Raw genomic sequence first — 11,920 nt, 5'->3', positions numbered from 1 at the left:
CTACTTCTAGTGTTTCTTACCAAGAGACAGTTTTTTCAAGTTTTCTCAGCTTCCAGGGAACCTTTCTTTAAGAGACTGTTCTGCCAGAATGACTTATTCTACATTTTAAGTCAGCTATAAACTATTTTGCAGCTTGTCTAGACAATAAGGGATAAAGAAAGACTAATTTTCAGAAGCTGCCTATACTAGTCACAGCACAAACTGAAAACGTGGATAATCAGATTGTTGCTTTCTCTTAAAAGACCCTATGAACTTCAGATAAAATCCAGAATCAAGATATCTTGTAACTCAAGGTGAGGGAAAGAAGCTCCTTTAACCTTTGTATAATTCTAACATAACAGCACATGCTAAACTTACATTTTAAAATGTTCTTGCTGCTGATTTAGCTTTGCTGCAAGAAACAATGGGTTGATATTGGAATCTATCAAATGGAACCAGTCCTTGTCCATAATATGCATAAATGGAAGGATAATGTTGCATTCCTGACTGGAAATTAAGGGTACCTTGTTGCCCCCCAAAACCCCCAATTTTATTTTCAGAAGTTACTTTCACTTAGACTCCAAAGATACTTTATTCAGCTTCAAAACTTTTACCCCATTTATAAAGTAATGAGCAGCAGCTTGTAAGAGGGAGAGTTGAATATAGGAACAAAAGTCCACAGATTTCTCTTACCTGGAGAGCTAACTACAGATACAGTATGTTCAGACTTTAACCGAGAGGTATGTAGTACACAACTCCTTTCAAGGGCTGTTCAGTTTCAAAATTTATGCAGCAGAAGACAGGATGATTTCATTCATGGTAACACTCACCAGCCAATCCAGGGATCTCTGGTGAGCTGCAGTTAAGTCTTGATGTTTTAATAGGAGGGTTAGACGAGCAGAGCATCTTTATCGTTTGACTATAGAAGATAATGTTATGTGCAAGCTCTTTGCAATATAATTCATAGATTAAGATTTTAGGTTTACATGAAAGACGTTTTAAAGCAGTTACTTTCATTTAGTTTAAAAATACAATCTAAGAACGTTTTCAAAAAAGGTTCATATGCTAAAACATTGATGCTACATTTAATAAAGATAGAACATCAGGGGTTTTAATAAACTGGAATGGCTTGTTGAAATCCAGTGTAATTTTATAATACAAAGTCTTTCCCTGTTCTTATAGTGACACGGACTCTCACGTATCGAGTTCTACCTCAGTTCGCTTTTACCCACATGATCTAGTAAGTTATTTTATTTTGTTCCTATGTAAAGCATGCAAATGGGCAAAAAGCAGCAAATTTTTAGAGCACTGATCCAACGTACTTATTGTTAAAGTTTAGAAAAAGCAGCCTTTTAACTTAGCTCAGGTGGAAAGAAACCTTTGTTTGTTGTTGCTGTCTTCACTGCCACTGTACCATCCCACCACCGTGCTCACATTCTAGAGCTATGGTTATCCACATGCACTTGGACAAATGAATTCTGAAGCCGTGCGTGTCCATACAAATAATGTAGTGCTTCAAAATCTGCAACTGATTCTTTAGGAAGATCTTCACTTTGTGTAATTTGACCTTACAGTATATGAGATGTTAGGGATTTCCTGAGAAACCTTAGAGCTCACTTGGAGGATGTAGGACTGTGCTCTGCAGGAGCACAGGAGGTATAAATTTCTGAGCCTTTCTTCTGTAGTGCCTAAAGTAAATGCAATCATTTATATTTTCCTTGATTAAAAAGGTGTATACACCCCTGCAAATCAGATCTCTTGTAAAAAGCTTAAATCAGTAGTTCTCAACCAGGGTGCCGTGGCACCCTGAGTTGTTTTGAGGTCCTTTCAAGAATTCTGTGGGGTGTCTCTCAATGTTAGCACTGGTAGGTATACAAACAGATAAAAATAAATCCAGAGATATCAAATAGCAATCCATGCTGTTAAAAAACATTCTGACCTGTTGTGATCTTTCTGAGTTCTTTGCAACAGAAGAATTGCTGTGTTGTTTTTCTGTAGTCAGAAAACAGGTAAAAACTAGGAACTGGTATTTTCCAAGGGGTGCCTTGAGTGTAAAATGATTGAGAACCACTGGCTTAGAACATAGGCTGTGACATGCTTGTGTAAAGGCATAGACCCAACCAGTCATTCAGCATATAGTATCTGTGCAAAAAAGTCAGCAGTTTTCTGTTTTTTGTGATGCATAAACCTGCCCAAGAATATCTATGTACTTACTTTAGAGATTCACCATTCCTGTATTTTTCAAACCCTACAAATAAGCAGGGCTTTGACTCAAGCAAACAGCAGTGAAATGATGGTGAAACTTATTAAGCTGCAAGTGATACTCAAACATGGAGGGAGGGTTGCATTTAAGTCCAGGTCAAAGTGAGAAACTCTCCTTCATCGGTGATATAATCATTTCAACCCAATCTTGGTATATGCTAGAAGTACTGTAATTTCCCTTTCAGGAGAGAATTCTCACTGACTATTGGGTGCTGTTTTGCTATTTGTATGGCTAGAGAATTTTCATTAATTTTCTTCCAGCTTACAGTGTAAGCTAATAACTGGGATCTCATTAAAATGCTGTTTGGTCTCTTAAGAAGACTTACATACTTAGTTGGGCAGAGAGTTTTTGTAATTCATGCTTTTTATCAAACTTTAATCTTTTCATCTGTAGTGGGTATGTGCTCTTCCTGAATGGAATGAATAGTAAAGAAGCCAGAGGCTTCTTTGGTCAGCCCAGCCTCTGGCTTCTTTACTATTCATTCCATCCAGGAAAAGCACACACCAACTACAGAGACTTCCTCAGCCTGACAAAGGGTTTTTAAACCTAAAGCTTACTATTCCCTGCCCCCCCCCCCCACTATTTAAGGTGGTCTAATAGAAGTTATTAGACTCACCCAAAGAACCTTGTCTGCCAAGGTAGCAATAAGAAGCAAATAACCCTTCAAAACCCAAACTGCTTAATCTTGCAATGAGTTTTAGTAGAATATATAATTAAAATGTGATGGTACTTGTAATACTGACTTTCTTTTAGCTTTCTCTTCCTCAGATCAGGTTGAACAGGCTGTTAACCATAGATACAGATCTACTGGAGCAGCAAGACATTGACCTAAGCCCTGACCTACAGGACCACATGCAACCTCAAGAGGAAGCAAACCAGAAAGTTAAACAATACTATCGCTTTTGGATCCTGCCCAAGCTGTGGATCAGCATCAATTTTGATCGGCTAACCCTCTTGGCTTTGTTTGATAGGTGAGATCTTCTTCCGTTACCAGACTGCAGCTTAAGGATTCAGAAATTTAGAGTTGCAACTGAACTATGAATGATTACACCATATAATATAACTGGAGGATCCCGTGAGCAACCCTGAAAACTTTTATGGCTTGCTGCAAATACAAAGAACAAAACAGTTTGCTGTTTTGATATGAGAGCTAACTCCCACCCACCAGTAGCACTAGCTTGGAAAACTCCTTAAGTTAATTACTCTGATTGTATCAAATCAAGCTGATGAGTTCTTTGAGAATTAAAAACAAGGGAACTGCTATTGTATATCTTGCTGTAAGGCCTGAAAGGTAGCAGTGTCCAAAATATAATATTAACTTTAAAAAATAGTCCAGAAGGTAGTTGCTAACTGAAACCCACTTGTATGTTTTCAGCAGGTAAAAAACAAGATTTATCTAATATTTCACCCTCAAGGGGTTTTTCTCTGGCTTGACATTGTCACATGGCATATCTGCTTCTTGTCGCATGTTATATGTTGTAATAAAGAGGGTATGAATCCCTCATAATAGCCTCTGAGTGTGTTTAGTGTATTTATACTTCAACAGTAAATTTTCTTCAGTAAGGTTGTCTGGACAGTTTTAAGAATGTAAACACTTATTTCTGTTGTATTTTATTTAATCCAGTTTGGGAGGCTTAATGCAAATCTATAAGAGTGAAACTTCAACTTCTTCACTACAAAATCCTGTTAAATATGTGACTTATGTCAGTGCAGCTAGGATATTTTGTGTGTGAGTGTGTGCGCGCGCGCGTGTGTGTGGTTTCTCTTTCCCTAATATGATCATCATAACTTCTTTAGAATTCTGAAAGATCCATACATATTACATGCCAGTATTTTAGTTTGGACAGACTAACATTTGAAGCACTGCAGGTGCCTTGAAAATGCTTTAAAATGTGAGGGGTCACATGCATACAGTTGATGAAGTGCTTTAAAAAGAGAGAGAGAGAGAGAGAAACTTTTGCTTCAGATGACAGCAGTGGGAGAGCTAAGAACAGAAGCGACCTCAAAGTGATTTGTTACATTTGCACATTGTAACAGAGTTGGTCAGTTCCTCCCACATTCCACATCAGAACCTGTGATTACCTTGGAAAGAAGCATCTGAAAGATCCAGTTTTATAACATGCTGAATTGCAGTCATCTTTCACTGAAATCATAGTAATTTGTGTCTCAACTTGGCTGATATTTTGCTACGGTTTACCAAATGTACATTTAAGCCCACTTTGACACTTCACTTTCATACACAGCATTACTTTTTACTTGCTAGCCTTCAGCTCTAGATATAGGATATCCACCTGACCTCTTCTGAAGATATCTAGATGTTTTACAGTATATCTCTTCTTCCACAGGAATCGGAAGATTCTTGAAAATGTGTTGGCCATTGTCCTAGCTATTTTGGTTGCTTTCCTGGGCTCTATACTCCTTATAGAGGGCTTCTTCAAGGATATCTGGGTCTTCCAGTTCTGCCTGGTGATAGCCAGCTGTCAGTACTCACTCCTTAAGGTATCTTAATTTCCATCTTCATTTGAATTCCGTAATTATAGTTATGGACAGTAAAAGCTATCATTGTGTCCACTAGTCATTCATGTTTAAAGACATCTCTGAATTAATTGAATTAATCACTGAACTGAACTTGTTGAAATGAAGACGCTATCTGTACCTGCAAAAGAGTGTGATCTTGTCAAAAGCTTTTTGTCTGTTTCAGTAAACTCTGATTCCTGGTGCTTAATCAGTTACTTACGTCTGGCTAGTGGTCTGAATTTCCTGAAAACTGGCAGCAAACACTGCTTAACAGCTTTTTAATATAAACTATTGCAATAAATTATGGTTAACTGAGGCCTTCCTTTCCTTAGCCCACTGACATTTAAAAGGTCTATTTTTAAATAATAAATTTGATTTCTTTTTTTAAATTTAAAATTGCAGTTTTATGCACTTTGTAAATAACAATATTCTTCTTTCCATTTTACTTTCAGAGTGTTCAGCCTGATTCTTCTTCCCCTCGACACGTAAGTTGGTGAACATGCCATTTTGGCCTATACTTCTACCACTGAGGACTGATGCTTTGTCTGTCATGGATGAGGCATTTTTTGTCAGTGTGTATAGGATAAGAATTTCTGTGTTAAAGGAGCTGTGCACTACATACTTACCCCAATCAAGGATAAGAGCTATGTGAACTCTGACATTGTATGAACACTAAACAGCCTGCTAGTACAACAGATATATTGGCAAGGGTGTGTTTTTACCATTATAGTTATTTTCTTACACAGAGTGATTTTATTGCTCTGTGTGGCTGTTTTTAGTTACCTAACCCAGATAGGAATCCACTAAAGGAAGTTACTTAACATATCGGAACTGGTGATTGCTTTGTGTTTCTTCTGAAGTGTGTCAATATACTGGCTTTAGCAGGAGTGATATCTGATCAATAAATGCAAAATACACTTTAATTTGTCACGCACCTAATCAAAATCAATAATTATTTTGTACTGCCTCAAAAAAACCTTTAGAGCATAGGTGGATTTGTGTTTTTTGTTTGTTTTGGGGGCTTTTTTTAAAGGGTTTGGTGTGGTTAATAGTAAAATAAGGAACATAGTTAAAAAATGTTGTGGAAGGGTAAAATAAATCTGTCCCTGATCTAGAGGGGCTTTTTATGCTTTATATATTGGAGCCATATGTTTATATGACTTCTCAGCAGTATAAAACAATCCATTGGGAGTTTAATATCTTTAAGTCTACAGTAAGAGATGTTGGCAAGTTGTGGGAGATGATTTAAAGAAAAGGAGCAACAGAAGTTAAAAAAACTGTAGTCAAAATCATCTTCATTGTTAGAAAAGTAAAAAGCCAATTTTTGATTAATAGTAAAACAAGCTGTTGTCTTGGTTTCAGGGTCACAACCGTATCATAGCCTATAGTAGGCCTGTTTACTTCTGTTTGTGTTGCGGTCTTATTTGGCTGTTGGATTATGGCAGCAGAAGCACTTCTACAACAAGGTTCAGGTTGTATGGAATGGCTTTCACCAACCCATTGCTGCTCTTGTCAGCCAGGGACTTAATTATAGGTGAGTGACTTTTGTCATCCTTTGACTTCCAGTAATTTGGGTCATGTTCATTCAGTTATAGCTGTTTGTTCCCCCAGAGTGGAGGCATTTTAGGCTTTATTCTGTCAGTTTTTTTAATACTTTTTTCTGTCCTGGATTGTTGCAAGATCATAGTCTGGCCTCATTGTATTTTGTTTCTGTTGCAGAAAGCACTCCTAGGCTTGTTGCTGTTCATAAGAAAGACTTGGAGAGTAAAAGTTTTGCTTTCATAAGCTGATTGGTTCTACAAAGTAAAATGGTGGTATAGTTAATAAGCTTGGGTGCACTTCTGCCTTCCTAGTCTCTGGTGCTTTTACTTCTGCTCTTAGGACTTTATCCTGTACATGCTTCAAGGTAGAATTTCCCAATTCCCCTATTCCAGCTAGGGCTGTGTACAGACATTTAGTTTCTTCCAGGAGAATTGCTGTTCTCCTAGTAGAAACCAAAACTATGCACATATTCAAGCTTGTCAAATGGCTGCCCCTTCTGCTCAGGTGATCAGTAGGACATTGGGTTAGGGGGCCAAGGAGAAGTAGGCTGGGGGCAGAGCTGCTCCCTGTGCTTGATTCCTGTTGCTCAGCAGGTAACCAGTGGGGCAAAGCCCCTTCTTGCTTCTCACACCAGGGAATCTAGGGTGAAATCTCCTTTTCCTATCAAGTCTGGTCACAGCAATGCTGTCTATTCATAATGTAAGTTAGTGTGCTATTTTCTGTTAGTGGTGTGCAAGCAAAGTGATCTAAATGAAAAGAAGCATTTTACCTCTCTTAGATGACCTACTTCTGCAAATATACTTTTCTGCACAAAATCTTGCATAAATAGTGACTTCATAAATTAACATGGTTTTAAAAGAATTGATACAATTGTTAGTTGCTCTCCATCTTTAAGCTACCTTCTAAAGCACTTCAGTAGTAGTGTCTTAGATCAGCTTTTTAATCTCTTCTGCCCTCCCCACATATTCTGCTCAGAGGCTTGTACTGTACTAAGCCATGCAATGTGTATTTGTTGTGCACAAATACCATATTTACCCGAATCCAAGATGACCTTAAATTTAAGATAGCCCTCCATAATTAGTTTCTGTATATGAAAAATGTATAACCGTGTTATAATTTTCTATGTATAGAATCTAATTATTGGAGGATCATCTTAAATTTGTCCCGACCACCACTGCAGTGAAGAAACCAGTGACAGGGGGGTCAGGAACCTGGGAAGGCAGTAAGGGGGCAAGCAGCTTGTTTTTGAATTGAGTAAATAATGTAAATCCTGGTACTAGTGTGATGCTTTTAAATGCATATGTACTTCCTAAGCAATTATTACAAATATCTTCGAGGTTCTATGTGCTTTATCAAATGGTGCTGCCTTTTCTTGGTTGGTGAAGCCTTTAGTACCTCTCTGTCTTGGATCTAAACCAGTGGTGTGCAAGCTCTGGGCTTTGTGGTTCAGCTGTGGTACAGGGCCAGTCCCCAGGTTGGATTGAACCCCATGTACCAGGATTGGGCCTTGGCACTGACTTACCTGGGTCCTTTCTGCCTCTAAGGATGAAAACAGACTGCACTTTCGGATTAGTATTTTATTCATGTTGTTCCATATAGTACTTTGGGAGAAGGCAGTTGGTGACAATCCAGTTGGTACAGTATCAAGATTCCTCACTTTGGAACATTGTTCAGCCATGCCAGGTTGTGAAGATGATTGAAAGTCACTGCATAACTGCTTTACAAGTTGCTGTGTGGCTGACACTACAGTGGTGCATTCAAATAGGACTTGCAGGTGTGGGTTGGCCCCTTTGTGGAGGTTGCAAACCTTCTTAGATTTGTGGTTGGTTTAACAAAGACTGTCAAATTACATGTCTGCCAGCCCACAGAAAGAGTTGCATACCATTTTCAGTGCATACTGAACAGTCACTTCATGACTCATGAATTCTGCTTCTTTGGGCAATATGCTGACATATGGGTTTATTAATATCAATGCGGGAGTTGTTTCCAACATTTTGAATGCAAATGCAGCTTTTGGCAAATTGGCCAGGGAGGTCTGGAGGCAATAAGGAGTTAGGGTCAAGATTTATAAAGCTGGGATTCTAACTGTTTTGCTCAATGAGTGGGCAAGTTAGACATCTGACCGTAGGTATTGATTTTCTTGGACATCTTGCTTCAAACAGCTGAAGAAAGTCTGTCAACATTTCTTTTATTTCTGTGAGGGTCAAATTGTTGGACAAAAGTAGTGCTGTGGCGCTGTAAAGAGCTGCTTGTTACAACCTCGATAATAGTGGTAGGGGTCTGCCTAATTCAAGGAGGCAGCTGGTGGATTTTGTGGGGAGATCAGAGTGCCTCACCCCTCTAGCCAAGGGGCGCTGTAGCCCCACCCCTTACCACTGGGTTGCAACAGCTGCCTGTCATGTGGCCCCACCTGTCTGCTGATTGATGACAGGCAGCCCTTGGCCAATGAGGGGCGAAGGCAGGAGCTGTCTTGGGCTCCCCTTCATGCCAGCAGCCCCCATTCTCCCTTTCCCCCACTTCTCCAGTGGGCTGTACAGCCAGGTCACAGCATCATGGGAACTGCTGTCTTCCTTGGGGAGTCAGCATTTTATTTTCAGTAAGGTGTTTTTTCTTTTCACAAGTTTTGTGGGCATAGCCCAACTTTACAATTTTTGCAAAATCGTGATTTCTGGAGATCCCTAATGATGAGGTAGCTTTTTTGGGCTTCAGTGTCATGCGTGGACAGTGAGCACATGCCTAATCAGCTGCTGTATGGGAAACTGGAGTGCGGTTGCTGAAAGCTCAGCCTGCTTTAAAAAAAAAAATGTTTTGTGGACTTAATAAATTCCTCCTTGTATGGAGTAGTGTACCAGCAGACTGCTAGGAATCATGGGCACCAGATAGACAAGCCACAGCATGCAAAGATGAAAGAAGGGATTGACTTCTTTGAGCAGTGGTGTAGTCCTGAACCTCAAGTGGAGTGTGCTAGCCTTAGTGACAGTGGCAAAAGTCAACCAAAACACCTATCTACAGGATTAGTATTTTAGGGAATGTGGTCAGATCTTTTTGCTGTAATTTGGCCTAGCAAGTCATCTGCATTTATTGCACTGCTGGGAATTTTTAATAACTTTTCAGGCTAAGATGTTTAGATTGAGGGGCCTTGGATCCTTTGAATGGGTCAAAATCTCTGAATTTGAAGACAGAGTATAAAATTTTAATCCTTATAATGGAGGATATAAGATGTATTGGGTGCTTGTAGCAGGGAAGCTGCTCTGACCCACCACTACCAGAGTGAAATGCTGGCCCACTTCTGTCAGTAGAGAGACATACTTCCCCTGTCATGTTACAAGAAGAATGAGTTGGCAACATGGGAGCCTTAACTTATGCATCTGATACCTGAGGACTTTTGTGGGTGATTCTTATGTAAAATCAGAAAGCTTATGATACACAAGTCAACTCATGTTAAATAGCCTACACAGTTTTCAGTAAAAATAAATAAAATAAAAAAAATCATAAGTATATTTTTAGAAGGAAAATAAAGTAGAACAGCCATAGGAATGTAGGGTAGTGCACTTCTCAATACAACAAAAGTGCAAAGAAACTGAAAAGTATTAAAGATATTTCATACTCACTCTTCTTGTCTTTCCTTTTTCCTACAGTGTTTACGCTATGTTTCCCTATAGTCTTCTTCATTGGTCTCCTGCCTCAGGTGAATACTTTTGTAATGTATCTCTGTGAACAGCTGGATATACATGTCTTCGGTGGCAATGGTGAGTAAAATTTTTTTATGTCAATGATAAAACTATTCAATAGATCAGGCTATAGCCACAATATTTCAGATCAAATTAAGAATATAGTTTTAAAAATCTGGTTACAAGACAGACTTTTAATGTCTGGCCTTTTGATTCTAAATTGTTTTAATGAGAGGTACAAGATCCTTTGCCACATTGATGAAAACTAAGGCTAGTGTTCGTTCACGACTGACAAAATGTGAGTTTTTTCTTTTGCCTTTCCAGCAATAGCAGTTAACTATTCCCATGGTAATAGTATTGAATAAATAAAGGTATAAATAAAGGTAAACACAGCCAAGTAAGTTAGGCTCAGTTAGGAAAAATATTTTCAAAACGATTTTATTAGTAAGATTGTTCTAACATCTCTTCAAGGGTATCACAAACTATCACGCTTTTTTAACGACAACTTTATAAAGTCATTTATGGTCTTTCATTTTGTCTATTTAATCTTTCTCTCTTTCTCTTGACATCCAGCTACCACAAGCCTGCTTGCAGCACTTTACAGTTTTATCTGTAGTATTGTAGCAGTAGCATTATTATATGGATTGTGTTATGGCGCTTTGAAGGTAAGCAGTGTTCATATACAATATACAGGTGTGTTTTGGTTTACTTCTCTGCTGTCTTTCACTTGGGTACATACTTGCATTTGTGCAAAATAGACATAGAATTACTGCTCTGAATTGGTAAAGTTTTCCTTGCTTTGTTGAGGAGTAAATAACTATAAAACATGTAAGACAGCAGAGAATTGCACCCTCTCTTTCTGAAGTGGTTTGTTTTATTTCAGGAATGCATACAACTGTCATGTGCACTTGTTCTTTATGAAGCTTTCCCTACTTCTCTCCAGTTACTTTCTGCACTGTTGGTATTCATAGGAGGCACATAGCACTTGATTTGCATGTTGTGTGTTGATATTTTCCTTAGCCATTCAAAAAGCTAAATTATGAAAATTCACTTTCAGAGCAGCAAACTAGACATGAGATACCGCCAGTTAATGTTTGTTTGTCTGAAAGAATGCTGGGAATAGTTTGCGCTACCAAAGCATGGTGGCATATATACATGAAAAAAGTTGAGGCAGCCAATCCGCTTAAGGGAATAAGCAAAAACGTTACCTTGCTTAAAATGCAATTCAGTTTTGAAAGGTGACTGTGTTCAAAGTGGCATTATAAGTCCCATGTTGTGTGGTATGTGCCAATGATTTTTAGAGCTCATAAGATCAATTTGCTAGTAATTTTTTTTGTGATGGCTAGTCCCGCAGACTCAGCCTTAGCTCTGAATTAAACTAGCTTCTTTCCATCTCTCTGAATGTCACAGGTAATAAAAGATTGCTAGCCAAATTATACCTGTAGTGCCACCTATAGAGCCCTGTTAGCTTCCAGTCATTTTGGACAGATGTAACTGAATAGATCTTGATAAACAAATCTGTTGAAATACAGAATTTAGCGAATAGTTTTGTTCTCTCAGTCTTATGTCTCTAGTTTAACACAGTTTATGGAATAGAAAATATTTATAGTCAGGAAATATTAGGAAAGAATTAGTCAGTTTTCGGCATAGAACTACATTTTGAATCATTTTTATAGGGTATTATTGCCATGGAGTATGCAGTAAATACTATATGATATAGAGAAAATAGCTGAACAATTAATCATAGTTAAATAACATCCTACTGTATGGCACTTATAACTTAAATATTAACCAGTCATATTCCTACCGTCTAAACAAATGCGTATTTCATGCTAATCATAGCATTTGACCTGGCTTCTCCATGAAGCACTGCTTCTTCTACAGCTCTGGGTTCATAGGAGTCAAAATAATGTTCCTGTCAGTAAACCTTGGTGGTTCAAGCACCTAC

At 38.3% G+C, this 11,920-nt stretch overlaps 1 protein-coding gene across 6 annotated transcripts in view; it reads left to right on the top strand.

Annotated features, from left to right (window-relative positions):
* PCNX1 (pecanex homolog 1 (Drosophila)) overlaps positions 1-11,920 on the top strand; it is a 159,472-nt gene that overhangs the window by 89,227 nt on the left and 58,325 nt on the right. For 4 of the 6 annotated variants that reach the window (XM_019519141.1, XM_019519138.1, XM_019519140.1 and 1 more), the window contains 7 exons: positions 1,162-1,219; positions 2,996-3,213; positions 4,588-4,741; positions 5,212-5,244; positions 6,122-6,293; positions 9,940-10,050; positions 10,546-10,637. In XM_019519141.1, coding sequence (XP_019374686.1) covers positions 1,162-1,219; positions 2,996-3,213; positions 4,588-4,741; positions 5,212-5,244; positions 6,122-6,293; positions 9,940-10,050; positions 10,546-10,637 — 838 coding nt within the window. The remainder of the gene's footprint in view (positions 1-1,161; positions 1,220-2,995; positions 3,214-4,587; positions 4,742-5,211; positions 5,245-6,121; positions 6,294-9,939; positions 10,051-10,545; positions 10,638-11,920) is intronic. The other 2 variants (XM_019519142.1, XM_019519139.1) reach the window with 1 other exon arrangement.

Source organism: Gavialis gangeticus, unplaced genomic scaffold (assembly GCF_001723915.1).
Source record: "Gavialis gangeticus isolate Ggan-Ray unplaced genomic scaffold, GavGan_comp1, whole genome shotgun sequence".
Taxonomy (NCBI): Eukaryota; Metazoa; Chordata; order Crocodylia; family Gavialidae; genus Gavialis; species Gavialis gangeticus.
This window is presented reverse-complemented; position numbering and strand designations above follow the sequence as displayed.